General features: G+C 29.6%; 5 protein-coding genes across 5 annotated transcripts; 2 read left to right on the plus strand and 3 right to left on the minus strand.

Annotated features, from left to right (window-relative positions):
- Window positions 1-95: 95 nt before the first annotated feature.
- Window positions 96-5,408, minus strand: Bma-exoc-7 (Exocyst complex component 7, putative; the record flags this gene model as incomplete). Its single annotated transcript, XM_043080126.1, has 14 exons — window positions 96-198; window positions 552-685; window positions 1,065-1,143; window positions 1,368-1,584; window positions 1,915-2,023; window positions 2,105-2,254; window positions 2,754-2,957; window positions 3,069-3,145; window positions 3,287-3,327; window positions 3,506-3,737; window positions 4,041-4,158; window positions 4,554-4,747; window positions 4,948-5,113; window positions 5,352-5,408. 14 exons carry the CDS (start codon window positions 5,406-5,408, stop codon window positions 96-98), a joined length of 1,881 nt encoding a protein of 626 aa, XP_042936060.1.
- Window positions 5,409-6,492: 1,084 nt separating this feature from the next.
- Bm12806 (Tudor domain containing protein) lies at window positions 6,493-10,718 on the plus strand (the record flags this gene model as incomplete). The annotated part of the gene is made up of 9 exons (XM_043080127.1): window positions 6,493-6,592; window positions 7,217-7,338; window positions 7,540-7,623; window positions 7,999-8,182; window positions 8,367-8,488; window positions 8,562-8,702; window positions 9,866-9,963; window positions 10,295-10,406; window positions 10,557-10,718. The coding sequence occupies 9 exons, from the start codon at window positions 6,493-6,495 to the stop codon at window positions 10,716-10,718; spliced, it is 1,125 nt and encodes a 374-aa protein (XP_042936061.1).
- Window positions 10,719-10,920: 202 nt separating this feature from the next.
- Bm18181 (Uncharacterized protein) lies at window positions 10,921-14,794 on the plus strand (the record flags this gene model as incomplete). The annotated part of the gene is made up of 11 exons (XM_043080128.1): window positions 10,921-11,105; window positions 11,201-11,297; window positions 11,576-11,688; window positions 11,755-11,830; window positions 12,030-12,126; window positions 12,607-12,794; window positions 13,067-13,112; window positions 13,302-13,417; window positions 13,656-13,739; window positions 14,151-14,309; window positions 14,582-14,794. The coding sequence occupies 11 exons, from the start codon at window positions 10,921-10,923 to the stop codon at window positions 14,792-14,794; spliced, it is 1,374 nt and encodes a 457-aa protein (XP_042936062.1).
- A 1,356-nt stretch (window positions 14,795-16,150) lies between these two features.
- Window positions 16,151-17,680, minus strand: Bm12807 (MGC83729 protein, putative; the record flags this gene model as incomplete). The annotated part of the gene is made up of 4 exons (XM_001899757.2): window positions 16,151-16,255; window positions 16,433-16,714; window positions 17,056-17,258; window positions 17,647-17,680. The coding sequence occupies 4 exons, from the start codon at window positions 17,678-17,680 to the stop codon at window positions 16,151-16,153; spliced, it is 624 nt and encodes a 207-aa protein (XP_001899792.1).
- Window positions 17,681-23,136: 5,456 nt separating this feature from the next.
- On the minus strand, window positions 23,137-25,419 carry Bm7061 (hemolysin-III related family protein; the record flags this gene model as incomplete). Its single annotated transcript, XM_001899758.2, has 8 exons — window positions 23,137-23,192; window positions 23,477-23,603; window positions 23,701-23,770; window positions 23,968-24,144; window positions 24,246-24,307; window positions 24,479-24,580; window positions 24,911-24,995; window positions 25,400-25,419. 8 exons carry the CDS (start codon window positions 25,417-25,419, stop codon window positions 23,137-23,139), a joined length of 699 nt encoding a protein of 232 aa, XP_001899793.2.
- Window positions 25,420-25,860: the final 441 nt, after the last annotated feature.

Raw genomic sequence — 25,860 nt, forward strand, 5'->3', positions numbered from 1 at the left:
TGGTCGGATGTGTTCGATTTCTAAGGACCCTCTCAATCTCGCGAATAAAACTCTACATAATGGGATTTAAAAGATTGTAAAGCAGTATTAGCGTATCATGCTGTGACGTCAAAAAGTCTGTCAATAACCATGTCAAGCGACTCAGGTGTATACTTCAAGTGCTTTTCGGTACCTTTCGATACTGTGGAACGCATCACTCTGAAATAACATTATCTGCTTAGTAACCATTTCAGTGAGTCATACCTATGTAATATAATGTCCATTAGCTATTTTACAACTTGAGATTTTACAGTAAATGTAAACCCCACTCAGTAAAGGCAAAGCTTCAGGAAACAAACAAGACAAGGTTTGCTTTAAGTGACTATACAGGAGAATTTGCGTCTTGATCATCATCTGAAGTTTATAAAACATATGCTCTATTTTAGCATTACTCGATCTTTAGTCCAAGCCGATGAAGTGCACTAAATGGTTTTATGTAATGCGTTATACTGCCACGGAATAAATAAGGTCTTTGCTTAAAGCTTAAATGTATAAAATTGCAGAGGAATTACCGCGCATAGACTTCTGCATACGGCTCACAAATTAATGATTTTATTTCTGACTTGATAGCATGCACTAATCTGGCATCAGAAAAACAGTAATCTTGCTGTGCATTAATCAATCTTCCCAGTTCAGCATTGAATGTCTATAACAGTTTGATATTATTGCTTTTTCTTGAAAAGCTTATAATAACGACAAATGATTTTTTTAAAAACTAGTCAGTTAGCAATTATACAAGTTAATTACGCCAGTTTTAAGAAAAAACGTGACCGATTTCAAGGATCTAAAGACATAAATGTTGTTAAGATAAGAAGTTAATGGAGTAATTTAAAAGCGACTAGAAAAAAATAGACGACATGGTTCTAAAATAACACACGAAATTAAAATAAACTAAAAAACTTCTCTGCAAATAAAATATAAAAAATTAAAATTAATTTTCAAAAATGACCAGATCCTTAATTCAAATAGTGTTTATGTTTTCGAAGTCAATCATATGTTACGGTGGATATATAAGTGAAACAAACCACCAATGCATTTTTTAACGTAGTTCTGTCGTCGAAAGTAGACAAATCTACAGTTATGATTGAAACAACACGGTTCCAACTGAAATATTAAAATTTAATAAAATCGATTAAAAATCCTAGTACTGTTATATGGACCTGCCCGACTTTGTTAACCGAAGCTATTTGCAGTTTTCAACACTGCTTATGGTATTAATCACTGCAGAACTGATTTTAACTGCCATAATCACAAATAATAACAATACAAATAAAATACGAGAGAAATTAAGAAAATTAATCTGAAGGTTTATTTTTCTTAGAAAATACCTTTGGAGGTATTTTTTGCTGTATGCATTGATTTCGGAGCGGTAAAAAGAGCGCACTTGAGAGTTATGCTCACCAACTACAGCAAACATTCCATTAGTTTGAAGCGCATTGTGGATATAATTGCTATTGTTTAAGAGAAAAACAGCAGCCAATGTTTCGTCACTATATGTTCCTGCCTTGTTTTTCAGATTCAAACCCAATGCAGACAGTGCTCGTGCTAGAAATATTTTGGCTCAAAAAATAAGATGGCGGTATAAATTATGCAAAGGATTTTCTAATTTGTTTCTTAACAAACTTAAGTAGTAATTCAAGCTACTGCGAGCAATATTGTTTGCTGAATCGCTAAACCTTTTAATTCTACAACTGATATCTTTTTTGACTTATTATCAATGGCTAACATCTCCTTATTATCTAAAATCTCTACCTTAAATTACTACCATTTCTGAATTAATAAATAACTCCTTCATTGTAATGTATATGTTATTCTTTGTCAGTGAGATATAGGGGTGTCTCCCCCATAATATTATAAAAAAAAGAAAGAACTCACCGAAAAGACGCGGAAAATGAGTCGTTGGGTTCCCTTTTGCTCCTGTTGCAATTAACAAATTTGTTACTGTTTGCCGATAATCCATCAAACTATTCAGAAAATTTAGTGTCTGAAAAACAGATATTACTAATAAAAGAAATATTTTTGTCAAATCTAATGAATTTGATTTGGATCCATAGAAACCACTTACATTCGATGTAATTTGATGTACATTGCCATCTGTGGGCACAAATTTGTTGGAGTCATTTGTTAAATGATCAAAAAAACCATCAAGAGATTCCTTTGTTTTATCGTTAATCTTTTTCACAAAACTTTCATATGGGACATCTTCAATAGCGTTCTGCAACATCATAAACTATTTCATTTTGCATTATTAGAACTCTGCCAGTTCTACTACTTTTTTATGCTGTTTTAAAATTTGATAGAGATAACCAAATAAACAAATAGCAGCTTCATCCACAAATAATTTCGCATTATTCCTTGAAATTATTTTGTTAAGGACAGAATTGGCAATTCTGTTACGCTTCCGAAAAGGATTCACAGTTGGGATTTTATGAAAAAACTGATTTGTTACCCCAAGCTCCTATATTTGGGTAACTTTAAGGACGAGCTATTTCTAAAGATTCGATAGCATAGATCAAAGCAATAGAATACCATATGATGTGATTCAAACACACTCTTGGCATCAGCCATGCAGCATAATGAAAAATAGATGACATCAAATCCTATCATAAAATTTGATTGTAAACTATCGAATCTTAAATAAAGTATATAAAAGGATATCAAAATCGACAAAAAGTAATTAGTTCAGAAAGCTAAATTACGGCAAAAAAACATACATTTCCAAGAGATAATAACTGCAAGTAATGCGCATTAATATGCCTGAGAAGAGGTAAAAATGGAATTAGAGAACAATTGATCCCATCCATCAGAGAGCTTGCACGCTCCACAACATACAATAAAGGTCGACCAAATAATAACTGCTGTACTTTGGCCTCGGCACTCACGTCTGCTATCACTTTACTTACCAACTCTGCTTCAATCTGCAGTAATACTGAATGAAAAATGTGCAATCTGTGGTCAGAAATTTCTCCAACTATGTTTGCCATGAAATCTAAATATACATTTAAGTAAATATATTAAAAGGGAATAACCTCGATAAGCGCAAGCAACGTTCCAAATAAAAGCAAAATATTTTCGACAGCATCGTCTGATGCACGCCATTCCCATGCTAAATCTAGTAAGTACTACTCTATTCCACTTAATAATTTAAAAGAAGGAAATGTCACTGTTAAACCAAGTTTTAAATTTTGAAAAAAAGTCAACCAAATTTCTGTGGTTTCTTAAAGCATTAATAAGAAGAAATGAGAACCATATCTTTCAGAAGAACGACCAGTTGCCTTTCGTAAAGCTCTGAAATAATGCTCTGAAGTGTTACATGAAAATTTTCATCATTTATCTTCTATGAATTTTAAAGAATGAGGAACTGTACTTCAAATGATGGAAGCAAACCGATAACTTCCTTAATGAATTCAGAATTCTCAAAAGATTATTAAAGTTATAAATATATGATCGACAAATGCAAACTTACTGTCTCAACGATGCTGATTTCGAAGATAACGAAATATTGGTTTTACTATTTGAAGAGGATCCCTGTTGACTAGCAGCAGTTAGAGTTCGAAGCATATTATCACATCGAATACTAGCATATGTTTTGATCACAGAGCCTTCTGGATTATATATTAATAACCAACGAGCTATTTGAGCACATTGTTCAATATTGCGTAATGTGACCACCCCACGCAATCGAGTACTTACTACTTCTTAAATTAATTCAATTCAAATCTCAGTTCAAGTATTTTTTTCAAATTTTATGGATGAATATAGTTCTCATTACTAGTAATATAACCAGTGGATAAATTAAGATAGCTAGCTGGAAACTTAAATTATCAATCTCTAATGATGAATCTGAGTTCCATAAAACCATTAAAAATGAAATTACTTATAAAAAATATTTGATTAGAAAAGTCCTTCAAAATATTTACGAATTATTACTAATAATGGACTGTCACTGAATAATCTTCGCAGAACAGCCTTATATTGAATTTAGGAAATTTATTACTAGCCATATTCATTATCTAATGATTCGCTGATAATTGGTGCATCCAACATTACTGAATTTGCAAGTAACATATTCCGAAATTCTTTTTCAAGTGCACAACAACCAGATTCAAAAGTCAGCCTCTGAAAAGAATGTAATGAAATATGTAAGAGACCAGAAGAAAGATGCAATATTTAAATGAATTAAAACAAATTTTTTACCAGGAATAAGTTAATGCGCTTTAAAGTGAGCTTAATTCCACTCCATGCTTTAAAACAAGGTAACTGGAAAGAACCGATGTGTCTTTAATAAGTGATAAACGATGCGACCATTTAATCTAGTGCTGGTTTAATATGCCATTTCGTTCCTTTTGCTAATCAAGCTGCCGCAGTTTTGGGCTACAGATTTTAACATGCAAGTACATCATGGGTTTTCTCAGCTTTGGGTGTCCAAGTCAGATTGGAAAGCATTTTCGCTTAATATAAAGAAGACCTAATTAAAAACATTTTTGTGCTGAGATATATACTGGAAAAAAAACCATGCTATCGAGCTGATTTTGATATGTTGGATGGGAAGAAAAGAAAGAAATAGCTTCAGCTAGCTGTTCCATTCTTTCAATGAACTGCTCCCTTTCCACAGATGCATTCCCCTCACGTATTGAACATTCCAGTTCTGCAGCGCGACCATAAAACTGCTGCATTGCATCGACGGTTTTTAATACTTTTCGAATATCTGCAAATAATTAAACAAAAAAGAAAATAGAATCTATTGAGATTTATTAAGTCCATTAATCGTCAGGAACACTGGTTTGTTATTGTATCAAAGCAGGCAGCCCTCTTTTTTTCTTCTCACTCTGAATGTTCTTTTTTCTTCAGTAAGATAAAGTAAAATGTACAAACCAAAATTTCAGAAAAATTAATAAAGTAACTTACTTGCTTGCTTTTGTCGTAAGAGAGCGGTTTTTTCATACAGTGGAACAACGCTCTGCTCTAACTGCACTAGTCGATTTCGAAAACTTTCCAGTAGTGTTGTGATCTCATTATTCAAATTTCTACTCTTCTTCAGATTTTCTTCAAAAGTTTTTAACCATTCACTGTCCTAAATCAGAAAAATTAGATCTAGTACTGCAATGAAGAAATAAAACGAATAAGTAACAAGAAATTTTAATGACCAAACTTAACTAACACCGGTGGTAAACATAACTGATAACACTAATCTAGCTAACCAGTTCGATTAAACTAATTTATTAACAGACAAGAAAAAAAAAAAAAGAGAGAAAAAGACCATTTTTCAAGGATATAAAATATAGAAACGAATTAAATGAGAGAAATCTCACTTGTTGTAATTTAGCATCAACATTGCGAACAACATAATCGTCAGAATCTGCGGACATCTACTGAAGTCTGGAAAAGATTGATCATTTCGACAGTTAATACCATAACAATAATCTTCTCTCTTTATCGTTCTAAACTTTCTATTCCACCTAATACCATCACTGAAATACCCCATAATAACACCATATTCATGCTTAATTTCTCTTTAACAACATTCAGTGTAACAATACCACAGCTCTTCGTTATCTCAGGAAGTATTGAAGAATTAGAATTAAACTTGAAATTCTCACTCAAATTGACAAGTTTTTCAATTTTCACCAAAAATCGAACTAAAAAACCCATCAAGCAGTAGCACTCTCATTTATCCAAAGAATGTTGCAGCATTAATCAATTTCAAATGTTCATTCGAAGTGGCAAATCCTCAAAACTTTATTTGAAAGTAACTTAATGTTGAATAAATTCACGAATATTTTCTTAACTGACTACCCGAAAATAATGTGAAATATTCTTGGGTAAACTTATAAATGGAAGGTATATGTTAACAATGTTTGGAATAGCTCGTTCGTTACTGGTTGACAACGAGTGTGTCACCTCTCAGTGACATGCTAAAGCTAAAGGAATAGTCGGTATCGATATATGGAAGTGAATGGATATGCATTACTCATTGTTGAGAAGTTCTAAGAGAACTCGGGAAGACACCAGCAGATATATTGGAAGTCTCGAATGTCGGGAAGACATTACAGTCTTTCCTTCACACTGAAAATTGATGATGAATGTATAACTTATTGGAATGGATTGTTACATAATAAATTTTAGGAACAAAAGAAGTAACACATTACAGTTGATTAATCTCCTACAACGGAGGAGAAGGAAGGATGACAGTTGACACGATCTGTTGCGCTAATTGTTACGTACGTGGTTACGTTATATGAGTGAAAATATTAGTTTATTTCTTTCTTAGCTTCACTATTGCACTTATCATTTCTTTTTTGTTTTGTTAGCTTTTTTTTGAATTGTCATAAACACCAAGTATCCAATTTTTTGTCTTTTTCTTGAATATCAACGAAGAGATGCATCATTATTTTTATTTGATCTTTTGAAATATTTCAAAGATTGAATAAAATTAAAGTTGCCACTTCGAAAATGAAAGAAGTGCATACCACGGAACGTGTAATCCGGAATTGGATAGATGAAAATGAGGAATGTATGAAGTCATTGTGGTTGCGTAGGGATGGCTTTTCAGGTTTATTTTAAAGCAGTATGAATTAATACTTTTTCAATTTCAGAATTTTTTTCGTAATTCAGAATTTAATTTATCATTCTGATTTTTAGTTTAAAAAGAAAAAAGATTGAATTTCATCAATTGATGTGAAAGATCCAAAATTATGTGAACCATTTGCAAAACAAAAAAAAAATAGCATTCGAAAAATGAATTTTGGAAACAATTCAAACTGTACTTTCAATGTATCCATTAGTATTTGGATCTGTTGCTGATGGCTTAAGTAGCAAAAGATTTACAATTAATATTGCATACCAAATTAGTTTCATCGACAATCCATAGCGATTAGCTATATATAAAGTTTTTTCTTAATAACTGAAATTATGTGATCTTTAATGCTATAGAGGTATCGTTTCGATAGCTATCCTAGCAAGGGCAAAGATAATTTTCCTAGCTACAGTGATAATAAACATATAAATTTAAGAAAAAAAAATTTCTTTTTTAATTGAGAAGATCTAGTGAAGGTTGAATAGCCAATAATTCAAAAAAATCTCTGGGAAAACAAACATTTTTCTTTAGTTTTTTCTTTCTTAAATTAAGCTTTTATGAAATATTTTCCAATACACAAATAGATTTTTTAAATTATAGTCCGTCTGATGGCAAGGACGAAAGAGCCACCTGTAAGCTTGCTTTTGCCTCTTGATAGCTGCTTCGATGTGCGTATTTTGCGAATCGATTATGCTCATTTGTCCGCCCATTGGCGGAAAATGGTCATTATGAGGAACTGCGACAGAAACTGATAAAACATTCATCGGCAGAGCATATCAGAGCAGGAAATTTGAATGAAAGTATGCTGATCGTTATAGTTGAAATGGATAATATTTTCAAGAATATGCTTTTTCTTCAAATTAGTTTTCACTATGTTATGCAGACGAAATGGAAATATTCAGCAACGGTTTTGAGATTTTTAGATACAATGTATTTGGCATCCAACATCCAACAACGATGGTATATTTCGTGGAATTCTTATAGGTCAGCCATCAACGATAAATCTTGTAAGTTTTAAACTCTCCGAATCAACATATGAAGATTACGAGCTGTAGTTATCTTTCCTGAACAATTTATGTGGAAGTAGCTGAGGATAGTATAAGCGATAACTTTTTCTTAAAATTAACACTCACTTAGCTGCTTGCAACATCCGTGAAAAGGAAAAATTTTTTTTATTTTTGAATGGATTTTCGAAATATAATGCCAAATTTAAAATGAACCACCTTCTGACAAGAAATTTATGATCTCCATGAACGATTTAAAAACCGCTGGGATGTATTCTCGGGAGAACTGTAAATAGCTGAAGATTTCAGAAGTGATGACCAAAAAACGATAGTTCGACTCCTTTTTCAGTGAAAACTTGAAAATCTTTCTAATTACAGTTTTATGGAGTTGATGTTGGTGAAATGAAATTTGTGTATGGACAAGGTATCTTCCAGCTCCCTGCCGATCTTCAGTCAATCCCGCCACTTTGCTTTTGCGGTATATTACCCAGTTGCACAACAAGCCCTGGTTACGTAAATCTTTCATCAATAAATGAGAACAACATTTATTTGTGCAGAATATGTAAGTGAATGAAAAACTTCATTGATATAATAAAAAACATTTTGTCCCAGCAAAAAAGGTTAATATGGTTGGTATTTAAATTTTGATTGATTTTAATAAAGTGATTAAAAACTTTAAATTAATTCATGCAATTAGTATTATATAAATACCTTTAAACAAAATTATATATATGAAATTTTTCCAGACAAAATTCTTCCACCACATTTCTCGGGCTACTTTACTGTAATGTATCCACCAGTTGTGTTCCTCCAGTTGTACAAATTTATCAGTTATCATAACAAATATGATGAAGTTATTTTCAAACGAGTGAGTTTATTTATTTACCTTACCTAATTTTTTGGTCTTTTAGATTTTCGTTAAATCAGTTTGTTTATGTCAGAAGTCGAGGACGATAGTAAGTAATAATGAATATCTTGGTTGTCAGTATGCTGTTCCCAATGCAAATTTAGTCATGAGGGAAAATGGTCTGAGTATTAAAAAGAAAACAAGTGCTCTTCAAAGACCATGTAGGCTTTATGATGTAAGTTTCTACAAATTTTCTATTTTGATAAATTAATATTCAGCTTATTGCTGTATTGGGCAGTGAAAAGTATTACCTGTAAAAAGAATGGGTGATGGATATTGTCTTGATTAAATTTGAAATTCTGCTGAAAGGTCTGCATTAGTGGTTGGTTGAGTGATTGATATTTACTTCCTTCTTGTTTTCGTAACCTTTTTACCAATTGCGTAGGTGCATTTGTTTTGTCATTCAAAAAAAAAAAAAAAGAACTGCTAGACCTTAAGAAAGAAGATTTCATGATGTAATAGACAGCGATCAAAATAGCTTATTGTCATGCAAGAAGTTCTATAAACTATATTGCATTTCCATTCGAAGTTATAGTGTAACTGATTTCGTTGCAATTGTCGCGGCCTTTTACACTTCATGAGTTAGTGAAATAAACCAAAACAACTTTTCCAATTTTTTGTTTCCGTGATTCTATTGTCAGTTATCCTCGGAGATTGATTTAATTTTTGTAGCAGTTTTTTAAAGGAGGCAGTAATGGTACACGCACTGAAGTTGAGATTTTTACTTTTAAACCATACAGCTCAAATTGCCATCTCAGGTAAGAGCAATTGTGACCGCAAAAATCCACCGTAATGTTTATTGGATGCAGACATCTTGTCTATTTTATATGAGGTGAGGACTAATAGTGTACTACTGTATTTATTACATTTAAAGCAATATATCATTATTTTATGGGCAGCATTTTTTGTTTTTAGTTAATTAAATTTATTGCTAGTCATAAAGTCATAACTGAACAAATGTTTATAAAAAATGTTTTCTTTAAGGAAGGAATATATTGAAAAGAGTAGACCTAAATTCCAAGTTTTGTTAATAATAGATTCTAATTTCATTCCAGTCCTCATTATTTTATTGTAAAAAGAAGAAGTAGCCATAATTTCTTTCTTTGTTATGGATTTATTGCAAATCATTTCAGTTCTTTAATTCTCTCGGACATCTTTTTATAGCCGAATTTTCATTAGAAAAAAAGAACTCAAATTTGATAATTCCAGGAAGTGTTAGATTTTTCTTGATTTAGGAAAAACATCTGTAAATCATTAAATTCTAGTGCCGAAGCTTCAACTGCATGATCGCATCTAATATATGGTACTTTTGAAATTAACTTAAGATTCTTTAAATAGAATTTGGTTGATCCCGGAAAACATTCCAAATACAAATCGGTTAATTCAATGGATATGCATAACGATGGTGTGGTTGGCAAGACCATTTCGAAAGCACAGTCCGTACAATCAATTTTCTATTTACCGGTGTGTGTGTCTAACTTTTTTAGGATTATAAAAATTTTCAGCAGTATTTATGCTAATGTGTTGGTTTCATTTTCAACAGATTTTTAGAGAACTGATTGTCACTATCTAATGTCTTTTCTTAAAGTATTTGCCTCACATTAATGCATTTTTCTTTTTTCTTTCCTACAGAATAAATGCTTTTCAAAAATCACTTTAAAATTCAACTCCGTAATTTAGACGACTACGGTTCACGTGGTTATGATTTACCAAGAAAGAAAGCACGCTTCAAAAATCAATGGCTAGATAATGCAATTTTCATTGTAGAGCGGTTGTCACCCATTTTCATGAGGAGACCGATACATGTTTGGCATATCTTGTTGATTTTGGTCTACCAATTGTTTGTAACATCAAAAATTTATATAGCCGTAAAGAGCAGGTTCGTTTTTATACAATTTCATTTGCAGTTGTTGTTTATGTACGAAAAAAAAGAATAGTAATTTTAAATTAAAGCACAATAATTTCTACATAATTGTCTGATCTACGTAGATATTGGATACCGCATTTCTTGAAAACAGTGTACTTTTAGCCTGCGGTGATACGTGAGACTTCATCTGCTGCATTCAAGTGTCGTGTGAATCGAGTTTTGAGACAGGGAAGTGCTGAGCGTAAGACACCCAAAGCAAGACATTTTGCATCTTCTAACTTAAACGAATGCAATTTTAAATACTTTAAAATAAAATCTGGTTAACTTTGTTGAGAAATTCAGTAATCTCTGGAAATCAATTTAAAATCTTTAGAGGAGTAAGTGAGTCAATAGCATGCATATATATATATATATATATATATATATATATATATATGTACCGATTTGCTTCCATTTTTAGTTGCTCAGAGAAGAACTCTATAATATAAAACTCTCATATTTGCATAACGATTTTTATGTGTGTAACATGTTGCTTGGGATGCAGTATTTATGTGGAAATGAAAGTATTAAAAATTCAACAAATGCAAACATAAGCATAAAAGCTTCATCATCAAATGGAGTAAGCAATGAAAGATTTGAAATAAAACGGAATAATCAACAATGGTTTCAACCTCAATCGAATAATTTATGCGTAAAGAACAAATCGAATAGGTCGTTGATTTTTATTTCAATTACTGCAGGAGTTATTTCTATAATGATTTGTCAGATGAATGTCTTGTACATTTCTCAAGAAGTGTTCATTTAAGGAGTGAAGTAACGCTTACTTCAATAGAACTGGATATCCTGAAAATATCCGAAAAAATTGATAATATTACTAACGCAAAACTCGCTTCTTTGCATATGGTTAGTTGTAGATTTTTTACGTCTTTACTAGTTTTTAAATTAATCAAGGTAGTATTATGAAAGATAAAATATAGTCAAGATGATAATGATTGCCTGTACTAAATTAATGCTGGTCATTGTCATGGAACACGTTTCCAATCATATAAATGAATAATTTCAAGTGATGTTCTATCTAAATCCTTTCATTTGCATTCCCATTTTTAAATATAGTAGGATTACACGCAACGCTTTTCTACTAATGGATGATCAAAGCTAACGATGCCTGCGAAATTTTTTAGGCTATAAAAAAATGTGGCCATTGTGGCAGAATGTCTTCATTGCATCAGTGTTGTCAGAATAGTCAGAATCCTTCAACGCCAATGATTGAATCCATCCAAATACAACAGTTCCAGTATTTTTAGTCCATTAAATTAATTGTTCTATCGATTTTAACGACAATTAAAATAGAGTCTTTCAGATTTGCTGGACCATCGAGTGGTTCAGGAATTCCAGAATCTAGCTACAACTTGCACGGAGGAGTGGAAACAATAACGGTTTCTCTTTTAAAGGAATTTTTCTTCATGTTTTATTCTATAATGAATGAAACACTTTCTCATTTTAGTGATAAGGGGATCCTCTGTTTTATTTTCCCCTACGAATCAAAATGTAATAAGTTATAGTGAAATTGTCAGTTCAACAAGTGGAGTATTAGAAATTGGAGTATTAATGACACGTAAGGATTTAATTTTAAAGGGAATACGTCAAAATGGAATTAGCACAATTAGAAATCGAAATAACTTGAGGAAGTTTAGAGCACATCGTATTATGGGAAGCAGTCAACTTCCTTTGGGTATGTGTTTTTGATTTATATGCCTTGCTTTTAGTGAATAAAACAATATGATTGCTTTGTTTGAATGAAACTAGATAGTATAATTACTATGATAACGATACTTGATTACACTGAAGAAAATTAGAATTATAGAGCTGTTCTGCGGCAGTCAAGAAATTTGCAAAGTATAAAGCGACTTTGTTCAGATCGGTGTGCAAAGTCAAGAAATATAATTTCTTCTCTAATATCAGTAATTACCTGTTGCCGTGCCGCCGCAGTACCCTTTTGGCCATGAAAATCGAAATAGAGGTAAGTAAAATAATTTCACCACAAAGATGAGACGGTAGATTAGCTTTTCTGGATAATTCTCAGTAATATTAAGGCCTGTGGGCCCCGGGAGAGTAGTAATGATCTCTTTTTATCATACTTGAAAGTGTTAAAGGACACACCTGAGACTTTAAAAGTTAACCTAGTGCTGTAATACCATCAAATTTACTTCAGAGTATGCTGGACGTACTCAAAACCAATATGACAAGTTTGGATACAAACAGTTAAATGGTAATAAGTTAAAAATAAAAAGGACCAATTTTCATATGCAAATGGGCAAATGTCCATCGAAAAACAGTGCCAACATGGTTATGAAATACCAACATGATGAGTATCGCGAAGATGGTCCATTCACAAATAAGGTTTCTAGATTTTACCAGTCCATAATTTTATAGTTTAAAGAAGAACTGTATATTATAATATAGTAACTCTCATTTTATATTTCTTTTCATTGTTCTGTGCATTTCGAAGAAGTGAAACGAGAGAGAGAGAGATTAGTTTCTTTACGATAGCTATAATTATTAAATTAATAGAATTAAAGTAAGTGAAGTGTTTTTTTTTTATAATTCATCAGAAACAATGCTTTCTGTGCATTACTTTTGTTTTATTTATATGTTGTACACATAATTTTCAGAAAATTTCGAGAACCTTTTATGTACGGAAACTCCGCAACCGTGAAGGTAAATTGTTGTATACTTCCGATGAATCATCAGCAGACGAAATTTCCTACGATGAGGCAAGATGCTCGCTTATCACAATGGGATAATGGTGATGAAGATGTTTTTGTTGTTGAGGACAAAATTAATTTACACTCATATTTTAAGTAATAGGGGAACTCTAGACTCCAAAACTACTAGATATTTTTGTAGACAAGTATTTACAGACCAGTGTCACTGCTAATTTATTAGAAAAGAAGATTGCTTTGGACATGAATGAACCAGTAACCTCTTTTATACGGTTGAGAAAACATGCTCCAATTTATCAGGTTTTACCGTTTCTTTTGCACTTTTTGTTGGATTACTCATAGCCTTGAAAACAACTGACAGTCATTTTTTCCTTCAGTTTACCTCACGATCTTCATTATAAAATAAAACATTGAAACTTTTGGCACACTCATTCCAGGCTTTCTTTGAGTATGTGAAAGTGAGTGAGGTGATGAAGTATTAGTGAAAAGAAGTGATGATGATCATGACAATGAGAACTGGCCATTGTTCTTCGTACAGATTCAGCGTGATGATTTGCTTGATGTTTTGGAAGAACAACTTGATTCACTGCAACCAACTTCTTTAATTAGTGAAGAAGAATTGGTAATTGGTTCATAGTGTATTAATTTTAGAAGATTTAATTAGGTTTTTTAGGTTTTGTTAGATCCATTGCTAACAACTTTCCTATAAGTGCTATTTTCTTCATGATAATGCTCGAAAATGGTGACTTACCACTTTTAATGACTTGCATAGGTTGGGGACACTAAGTAGATGAATTCGTGAGAAATAAAAATAGTTGCAATTTCGGTCATGATGTTTGCTTCTATTCTATTTTTATTTTGGAAATCCAATTTATTTTGACGACACCATGATATCCAAATGTAAAATTGTTGTTTCGCTAATTAGTTCATTTTACGTGACATGCTGAAGGATGTGAAATTAGATATTATCAAGAGATATTCTGAACTGCATATAACAACTGGTCCTGTATATGAAGTGTCCCGCATTTTTCAGCAAGTGGGTACCTTATGTGTATCATTTTGTCGTACATTTGATTCAATGTTTCGAGCAGTCATAACAAACATAAACAATATTGGCATTGAAGTTCATTATGTTGTTTATGGCAATTATGAAACAGTGAACAGAGACGATCTAATGTCGATTAGTAATCTGGTAGATATTTCAGATATTTTTAGTAGTTTACTTTGTAATCCATTCGTGTAAGTAACTAACAAATGCTGATCGACAACTTTTTGTTGGAAAACTTTGGAATATCACTGTTGGAGTATGTCTGACTTATAGTCACACCGCTGTAGGTTGTAATGCATTGACTACAAGTTATGATTTCCAGAACTTATTGTTTATATACTTACACTATATAATAATAATATTAAAACTTTTTATCGATCTAGGGAAACTATTACTAAGATTTGTACTCATTTTAGTCTGATGTCGCTCGTACCTATCCAGGAATGGCAATCCCTTGCATGCTTTTCAATTCGCTTGTCTCATCAACTGTTTCGAATTCTGCGGAAACTAAAGACGAATTTATAACAAATTTGAAGGATGCCGTTTCATGTGAACACCATTCATTCCGAATTCGAATACTGAAAATTCGTGAAGATAGAATCTGCATCGTTGAATATATTTCATCGTAAGCATGCTTTATTTATGAATATACTTTCAATCAAATCTATTTCTCTCACAAATTGCCAATTATTTTGGTTAAAAATTTGTGTGCATGTTTTCAAAACTCAATATTTGTTTAATTTGGTAATATGACAAAGAGTTTGGTTAATTTGCTGTGCAGTTCTTTTTAAATGTCTTTATTCTTTCTGCAAGTTCGAATACAATTATGTTGCTTTCGAGTCACATCGATTTTTTATGTGATCCAGTAATTTAACTATTGAGTAATCTAATAAAGTTTTAGCATTTTTATTTTTACTTTTGCAGAGCATGCTGTGGATTAAAAACTGTCTTACTGTTATCTTTCGTTTTTATGTTTTAAACTGTTCGTTGGTATGGTTTATAATTTCACTGTAATCTGAGACCTTATTTACTTTAATTTAAATTTAAAAAATTTTAATTTTAATTTAAAAAAAAAATAAAATTATTTAACATCTTGACTTAACACACTAACAGTTATCTTCAGGACAGGAGAGCTTTGTTTCATCATTCATTTTCTTAGAAGGTTTGAGATTGTGGTGCGAATTTGCCCGAAACTGAGGTAGAGGTTCCCCCATCTTTTCTCTATATCTGCGAGGTTTTCTCAATCAAAGAGCGAAAGATAGAATTTGTTATATTCGGTTAGTACGCTTAATGAGACTTTTCGTGATAAGAACTTGAATAATGGTTAGTCCATTAGCGAAGGGTGTACCAGCTTTTTTTTTTTTTTCTAGGTTTTTTAATGCCCCGCTTTGTAGCTAATTATGTAGCTTGTACTTTCATTTTATGCATGTTTGGGAACTTTGCTAAATGATTTATGGATCATTTCGAACTAATAAAACAAAACGATAATTCTGTGAGAAATAATTCAAATCTCTGAAAAAGCGATATTTGCACACGAATTTAAAGATACAACATCAGTAAGAACTATACAAAAATATTGAGGACAACAATTTTTGGTCGAGTTTATTATTTAAAGCGATTTGATCATGAACAAATCAAATCATAGTTAAAATCTTCCACGCCACCTGTAACCTGTCCCAATTCTAATTTACATGATTTAAGAAATGCATTTAAAAATAATGTAAAAATTACATACAGGCATTAGAATGAAGGTATATTCGGGATAGAAATGCATTTTTGTTGCAGGTTTTTGGGATTTTTCATTTGAATTGCAAGAATAAAATAAGTGAAAAAATCGAAATTCGGAAGATTTAAAATAAAAATCACATTCCAAATGCTTCAGCATAATTTAGAACAACAAGGAAGAATACAAAATAAGATATGACCTGTTTTTTTCTTTTTTTTTGCGTAAGCACACTGAGTTTAAATAGTTGCCCATTTTCGGATTACAATTCTTTCCTGTCAATGAGCACTTCAAGATCTGTTATAACTTTTGGAAGAAGCTTCCAATGTTGACCATCTGCTCGAAAGAGTGAATCCAATACCGAATTCTTTATAAACGATAAATTAAAGTTTAGTAATATCAATTGATTGTTAATAAATTCATCAATTATTTTGATTTAACAGTTAACAAATAAAAATGCTTTATTGATATCATTGATTATATCATTTGAAGTAAACACATTTTTACTTATCTATGTAAAGTATATAAAGATTTAAAAATTTACCTTACAAAGATGTTCAAAAATCATATCCAAGCGTTGTTTGGATTTACCGCTAAGAATTTGTTCCACCAATGGCAGTAATCGACGGTACGTCTCCTTTAGTAATGCATTTAAATATGTATAGTCGTATGAGAATGCCACTTTACCAAATGAAATAACTGTGAGACAAAGTTGGCGCATTTGTCGTTGGATCTTTGACAGTTGATTTTGTTGTTCTGCGGTAAACTGTTCATTTCGCAGTATTACGCCCAATTTGACGATAAGTTTGATAATATTTTTCACCACCTAAAGACAAATTCAATTATTATACAGTTATAACTCATAGTATATTATTACTACCATCTTTCATTCATATTCATTATTTCAATATTGTAAATGTTTTAAGTTTATATTTTCTTTGTTAGTCGTTAAATTATTTCGCTGGATTTATCTTTTGTTTTATAATTTCGATCAGTTATTCTTAATTAAGAAACATAATGAAAGTATACTTCTTAAAAGATATAATTTTAAATAAATGACTTATCCCATTTCCGTCCCATTTTAAGCGTATCACTTCAAGCAATCATGATGAAATCTATGAATTAGAATTTATGGAAAGTTGATTATGAAATTAATTAAGCTAAGACCTTTTCAGCAATTATCTTGTTGTATGCTGTTTTCAAGATTTGATAGAGATAATCAAATAAACGGATAGTAGCATCATCCACAAATAATTTCGCATTATTCCTTGAAATTATTTTGGAAAGAATCTTCTTTTGAGCGCGTATAGCGATAGTTGCTGAACTAAACTGTTGGTGTTGCAAAGATGATTGTCCAAGACCACCATCACCTGAAGTTTTAACTGTGGCCTATCAACTTTCTGGAGACTTTTTTTTTATGAAATTTCAGAATTATTTCTTAAATATTAACATATTTTATTATCATATTATTACAACAAATATCTATAACGGATTTCATTTTAAATAAAATTGCTGCACAGTCAAAATTGGTGATGAGAAGTATATATTTTAAAATTTTACAAATTGAATTTAATCCAAAAAGAATCTATTTTAATTAATTTAAGACTAAATTTTAAATTTGAAATAAAATCGAAATGTTTGCAATCAATTTGTAAAATATCATTTAAAAATTAGTTACAAAAATATTACAAATATATAAATGAGAGGGACAAATAATAATAACAATAATATTAGTTGAAAAAAAAAAATTAGCTTAACCTGTTTCATAATGTTTCATAGTATCAAGATCCATAAACTAATCGATCCAGTAATAATCAATTAGTTTTTTCTGAAAATCTAAACTGAAAATTACTTGTAAAAATTGAAGTAGAAAAGTTTGCAACAATAACAATATCAACAACAACAACAACAACAACAGTAAGAAGAAGAGAAAGAGGAAGAACATTAAATAATATTTAGTTTACCAATCAGAAATGAAACAGTACCCATCTTCCTGTCAACTCTTTGCATGTCAAAATCAGATCGTTGCTGCAAACAATGATCATTTCAAAGGGCTAATCAAAGAGGACAAAAACGAAGGAAAGGAAAGGAAAGGAAAGGAAAAGAAACGTTTTTCAAATGGTATTGAAAGCGCGCGCTCACATTCAATGAATCAAATAAACAATCGGTGAAAAAGAGAAAAGAAAGGCAAAAATGTTAGTTGGAAATAATGAACAGATCATCCATCGCTTTTATCATTGATATTTTCTACTATTTTCCTCTAATACTTGCCCGACTTACCCGATACATTCATTTACCCGTTACATCGACTTACCCAATATATCTCTTCTTGTCACAATGTATCATCGTCTCTCTTAGCTTAATATTATTATCATCGATGTATAATTAATACATTAAATTTTTAAACAATGAAGAAGCTATCATAATTAATCGTTAATACTGATAAAGTGAGAGAGAGAGAAAGAGAGAGAGAGAGGGGAAAAAAAAGAAAGAAAAAATAAGAAGCCTGTAATCACTTTTTTTGTTTGATTGCAGGTTTTTTCTTTTCTTCTCTCATTCTCTCTCTCTCAATAATTTAAATATGCCAGTATTTTCTTTTTCGAAAGGTTTTTTTCTTTTTTGGATAGATACCAAAAGACTTTGTGATTGCTTCCAGTATTTGAATGATATTAGATTTTTATGGATGACATTAGCGCTTCGCAGAATATTCCTTATTTGTTGAAAGTGTAAAAAATGATATTTTGGAGTAAGAAAATTAAAGAAATTTGTTGAATTGTGAAGAAATTTAAATATTATTTATATTTGTTTATCTTTTAAAGTCAAAAAAAAAAAACAAATAATTAATGAATGATGAAAAAAAAATTTTAGTGAAAACTTTTCCAATATTTTCAAAAAAGAATATAAGAACATACAAATTTAGTATTTATCTTTTACAAATATTAAACTAAGAGATAAGTTTTTTCCTTTTTTCTGCAATCTATTGTTTTTTTTTTTTTAACTTTGAAATTTTTTTGAAAATTTTGAAGTTTTTAATAATTTTTGGAATAAATGAAAAATCATTGGTGAAAACTTTTCCAATATTTTCAAAAAAGAATATAAGAACATACAAATGTAGTATTTATCTTTTACTTATTTATTTATTTGTTTCTTATTATTTATTGGTAAATTAATTAAATTCAAATGGAATTAATAGAGGAGTGAGTGTATTTTAGTGGAACCAAACTAGAAATTTGACGTAAAGATAAATGATATGAAACGTTTCAGATTATCATACATATATATTTATATCCTTCATTTCACTGTTTACTCTTTAAATATTTATTATGAAATGATAGAAACAAATAATATCTCTTTCCTAAAATATTTATCAAATTAATGACAAAGAAGCTTTTTGGAAAATTTATAGTATGATTAAATGAAAATACTTTTGTCTATCTTTTTATCTTATTATTTTTTTCATATTTGCACTAAATAAAAATTTGAGAAAAGACAAGCTGGTAGTTTTCGTTACATCAAATAAGAAATTAGTTAAAATATCATAACACCATTTATATTAAATGCAAAAATTGTTAAAATTCCTAGCTACATTATCTCAATATTATTTCAAAACAAAAAAAAAAGCGAACAGAAATTGGAATGGAACCTTTCATATTTTATATAATTATATTTTATAACCAAACTACCAGAAGAATAATTAATTGCTCAAATGAGTAAGCGTAAACATTTGCATTATCAAAAAAAAAAACTCTCAAAAGGTCTTTAATTAGAAATGAATGATAAGTTTTCTCATTTTCTTGTTTCAAAAAAAAAATATTTGAAATTTTTTCTTCGTCATTTATTTTTTTTCCATCTTTACCAAATTTTCAAACATTCCATTTTTGTAATTTCAAAACGAAAAAGAAAAAAGAACAAAATTTAGTATCAATAAGAAAAAGATGAAATAATATAAAAAAAAAAAAAAAAGAATTCAATTTAAACTGTATTTTTGTTTTTTTGAGGTGACAAAAAAAAAAATTAATTATAATTAGTAGGAATAAATTTGATATTAAAATGAAATGGCGGAAGAAAAAAAATGTCCAAAATGGACAACCATAATCATTGATTGCTATCACATCATCAGGTGTGCAATTATATCTCGTACCGCTATTCAACATTGTGGGAATAATTGTGAGGGAGAGAGGGAGAGAGAGAGAGAGGGAAAGGGAAAGAGAAAAAAAGTCGGCTTCTTTCCATATTGTTAAAAACACAATTGACAAAATTTCTTTTTTTTGACCTTAACTGTGAGAAATAAATATCTTTTTTACTTTTTTTGAATACCTTAAAAACATATAGGAAAAATGAAAAAATGAGGAAAAAAAAATTTTTGCAATTGTACTGAGAACGAAGCACAATGTAATAATAATATAAGCAATTAAACTGGCGCAAAATGGCATTTATTTATAGATATATCTATCACTGTACAGTAATTTCAAGGTCATCAATAGTGAATTGCTAAATTTTAAGATTAAATTTAATTTATAGAATTAATATATATATATATATATATATATATATATAGGATTATCGTCGCTTTGCAATTTTTTAAATTAATTTGCATCAATTATTATATTTAATATTTCATTTTTTCATTTGATCTTTTCAATCTTAAATGTTTTTTCTTTACTTTATTTTTGCATTAGTATTATCTTAATTAAGGTAAATGTCACAATCTTTTCTTTCATTTTCGTTTTTAAATTTTGTAAAATACAAGAAAAGAAATTATTTGTACTAATTTAATTTTGCATATTGCTAAAGTTATTTTATTCAGAAACAAATTTGCATTATTACTTATTGAAAAATTTATCCAAAACACTTATTTTTAACATTGAATGAATGAAATCTTTTTGTTGTTATTAATATATTATTAATAAAGTAAGCCATCTAAAATGAATGCGTTGCTTAAATAATTAATCAAAAGTATCAACTCAATAAGCACTAATTGAAGTTTGTACCTCATTAATTATTAATATTTGAGCCTAAATATAGTTATATTATTTTTTTCTTTTAGTTCCACTTTAACATTTCTATTTTCATTTTCAATATTTCAAATTATTTTTTGAATCTTCTTACGTGAATGCTACATCTAATAAATTATAGAAATACGAATTTTGAAATTATTTAAAAAACAATTAACTTGTTACCCTTTATTTTATCTTCATTAATGTATGTCGAATCAATAAAGTATTATAATACAAGCAGTACCATAAATGTTTGTAATACAATATTGAATTCAATCTATGCTAACTTACTCCATGGAAAAAAAAAATGTTATAATAAAAATCAGAAAGAGTAAAGAGATAAAGAAACAAATAAATAACACTGAAATACGAGAATTTGTTCGACAAAGTGAAGTATAAACTAAAAATTCCAGTAATGTTTGATAATTTATTTAAAAAAAAGAAAAAGTTTTATCATTAATTTATACTATGCAAGAAAAAGAAAATTTTTTTTTTCAGTCAAATTATGAGGTAGGGGAGAAAATTGAAGCAAATGTCGATTCAGTTCCAGTTTTTTGCAAGTTTACAGGTGTTCGATTTAGAGTTCAAAAGTGTGAGGATTTCTTCACTAAAATTTTTCTGATTCCTTTTTTTTTTTGATTTTTTTTTAAATCTTTTTTTGAAACTCTTGATTTCTCTTTGAATTTATCTTTTTTCAGGAAAAATTTAATTTATACATACACATGTCACTGCTAAATTTTACTTTTAAAAATTACTCATTTTCCGACAAAATAGTTAAAATTTTAAAACTGATGCGTAAAAAATAAGAATATGAAGTAGTGTATAAAATTGAATGATTAAAAGAATTTAAAACAAAATCTAACAAAATAATAAATTCGGAATATTTGAGGAAGCATAGATATATAACGTCGATAAGAGCAGACTAGTCATCCATCTGTTCCAAGGTCATTTTTCGGTCATATTTTAAAGCTTTTTACAACACTAAGAAGTTATTATCGAAATTTCTCATAAAAAAGAAAACAAATTTTTCAGAAAAAAAAAGAAAAAAAATTCCTCCATGTAGACACTGAGGATGAAAAATCTAAAAAGAAAGTCAAATCTAAAAGTTAGAAGTAAATTCAATTAAGAACGATCAGTACCGTAATTTCAACGACTTTTTATCTTTCCATGATCAGTTCACATTTGATAGTCCCAAATTCATTTACTAATTTCTTCCTATTTTTTTTTTCTTTAAGAATAAATCATATTGGTAAATGAGAATGTGAACTGAACTAATCTTGGTATATTATAATGAAACCAGTAAATAGTTTCATTCGTTCTTTTCTTGAAACTACATGTCTTTTAAGAATGATATTTCAAGCACTGGAGAAAAAAATGTAAAATGAAGAAAAAAACGACAACACGAATAATGCAATGTTTTAATTTTTATTATCAATTTTTTTTTCTTTGAATTGATATATTAAAGAAAGAACTTTATAGTTTTCATTATTTGCTAACTTTTTTAAGACTTAATCACTTATTTACTTTTTTCTAATTTCTTTTTTCAAAAAATTATGAAGGAAATCTAATTTCTTTCTTTTTTTAAAAACAAGTGAGATAAAACTTAAAAAATTTATAAACTACGAAATATTATCTGTAACTTCAAGGAGAGCATCTCGAATTTTGCTTAATATGGAATTTTATATAATGAGTATATCATTTAAATTAAAAAAAGAAAAACTTTCGTAATTAATGATATCGAAAAAAACAAATGTTTTATAATGAGAGGGCAAACATTTTCATTTTAATATCAAGTATCCTGTGACAATATTATAAAGATTTATTTCAAGCGAAAACATCAAGATGAACTATATCAAAAGAAACCCTACATTAAAAATGCACCGAATTTCTCGTCACAATATTAGCTGTACTATACGAAATACTAGAACTACTCAAAATACTAGGAAGTAAAAAGTCATAAAATTATGTACTACCAGTTTATGAGAAACATATATCAGAGTAATTTATAAGTGCATTTAATGCTCTTAAATCAAACACACTAGCTTATGTACAAATTTTAGCGACTGAGAAAAAAGCAAAGTACAGAATCGCAAATATTTCAAATATTATGCAGATAACAATTATCATCTATCAGTGATTAAATACTGGATAAGTTGAGATCAGTGATCAAAATCACCCGTTCTATCTACGTAATACTACACTCATAAAAAGGTTTTGATGAACTACTGTTTTATGTTTGCTTGGGTGAAAGTTAATTATTTGGTCCAAGAAGTGTGCTATAGACGGCATACCAATGTAATGCTGCACCTAAAATGAAACATTTGTGTTTTTCAAGCAATTAATAAATAATAATCCAAACAGTTAGGCTTCAAATGTTCTAATGACCATCACCTTAACTATATTGTCAAGATATTAATGAAATTCACAGAAATATTTGGGTAATGTTCAGCGATAGTTTACTAGATTAAACAAAAATAAAATCCCATATAAACATTGCAGTTCTCATTCAAATTATTTAATTAGTGCATAATTGCAGATATAAATTAGGATCACAAATGTTATATGAAAAAAGCTATACATAACGAACTTACCAACAACAACATGAAGATGCCAAAGTGTATGCGCAAAAGGTATGATGCCGTCTGATTTAAAAAAAATAACGCCTATCGTGTAAACAATACCACCAGCTAGCATTAACGTTAGATCACTAAGGTCGCACTAAAATTGATTTTTAAAAAAATGACAAACTTTATGAATTCCTTAAAATTTATTGAGCTACTTTTTTTTACACTCCTAAAAAAAGAATGAAACATACCATACTGTATATAGCACTAAAAGGTACGACAGCAAAAGAAATATACAATAAAGTCTCGATCGTTTTGAATCTGAAATTGATCGTCGATAAATAAGGACATGAAGAATGTTACTTCCACTCTAATAGAATTAATTTAAATGAATCCCCATAAAATTTGAAAAATTTGTAAGACATAAATGGAAACTAAATATTGGAAATTTTTGAAGATGTGAGCAGAGAATGTACAAATGAAATGGCCAACTTTGTACAAGTGAAAGTTTAATCTACCTTTCGTGAAAAATATACTGATAGATGGTACCCAAAAAGGCAAACAACCAAACAAGCCATTTGAAATTATTTCCTGGAGATTCATACTGCCTCAACGTAAACCATGGCATGTAGGAAGCAGCAATAAAAAAATAGATGGCGGCACGATCAATTATATGAAGGTAATAACGAAATTTCCTGAATAATTATAGTAAAATTGAAAAAGGAAAGAACTTATCAAAAATAAGTAATTGTTTTCGAAAATAAAATAGATTTTGGACTGTTTTGATAAAACATACTTCTTGTCCGGACGAAAAAGAAGTTCACATGTATGATAAGCTGTTGATGTAGTGAAAAGCACCTTAAAAAATTGAAATCGTATAAAAATTAGAAAAAATAACTTTTATGAAAATGTGAAATGGGACTTAAAACCCATGATTACATCAAATTATAGCTACCAGTATCAGGGTTAGTTGAAATAGATGAATGTTGGAAATTTTTAATATGAATGAATAGATGTCTACAAATATACCGTAATAAAAAAGCAGTAAATTATGGACACGTTTCGCTCTGACTCACGACGTGACGCAGCAATTAAGCACTGTGTTCCATATATACTCGGAAGTATTGCTACCTGAATAATTAAATTCCTAAGAAAATAGCGTAGAAATGAACAAAATCGTTACTTAATTTGAAATTAATAATATAAAAAAACTAAGAAATAAAAACAGTGAAAGGACTTTCAGCTCGATCTTTAGTTATTCCTGTGAATTACTGCCGATATGCGTTTACGCAAGAAACACGTTCTGAGGTGAAGGAAAACAATACTTCAGCAACTCAGCTTCACTTTTCTGGAGAACTGATGTTAAACTACAATAAAAATGCGTAGCAAGAACTTTCGGTGTAATCTGAATTAAGGGTAAAATTTACAGTCAAAATTCAAAATTTAGAAAAGTTAACTTACTCCATGAGAAAGGATATTTGCGACATGTTCATAACGTGTCGGCTCATACGCTTCACCTCGAGCAGCTCTTTTGTTCATATAAGAACTAAAAAAGCATCATTTTGCAATTGCATGAAGTTTTAGAACTAAAAACTCTACCAATCTTTGTGAGGACCTATTAGATCAGCTTTTTGGATATGAAAAAAAAAAAAAAAAAAAAAAAAACAAAAGAAGAAATAATTTGTCAATTTTAAAAGAATTTAGATAAATCACTAAGACTAATACAAATGTAATTACCATTGATGTAATTTTATCTACACCAATAGTATTTTGCAATAACAAATAATTTCGAAAGAATGCTAGAATGATAAAGAAAATCTCAAACTGTTAATGTATAGCTTAATATTGTATCTGCAGTGGACCAAGCAGCTCCAGAAATTTAAACTGTTTTACAAGTCGATTCATTAAAGTTTGTAAAAAAAAATCAAAGAAAAGATTATTGCAAATTACCTGAAAATACAAGTGTTCATAACGTACCAACCGGTTTTTATTTGTAAAGAGTTTGAGAAGCGACAAGGAGTTTAAACCTGTCTGCAAAGTTTATTAAATAACCTCATATTACAAATATATATATATATATACTCATTTTTGTTCTATTTCTAAAATCAATTTCTTAAAACAAATTCAATCCAATTTCATAGAATAAATTTAATTGATAGCTAGATCAGTCCGGATAGCAAGACTCAAAGCTAAAAATTTTTAGCCTCCCTCTCTAGATCTGAACAGGGAAAATGCATGTATCTAAAATTCAAGTCATTGATCTCGAACTGAAACAAAGGCAAAAACATCAGAGCTTTAATCGCGATAATTTATATAAGTACTCACCTCTTCCCTTCTATACCTTCCGGATCTTCTTATTTAAACAACATCACTAACAATTATCAGCCAAAGATAGGACTCCAGCCAAATGA

Source organism: Brugia malayi (genome assembly GCF_000002995.4).
Source record: "Brugia malayi strain FR3 genome assembly, contig: Bm_v4_Chr3_scaffold_001, whole genome shotgun sequence".
NCBI lineage: Eukaryota > Metazoa > Nematoda > Chromadorea > Rhabditida > Onchocercidae > Brugia > Brugia malayi.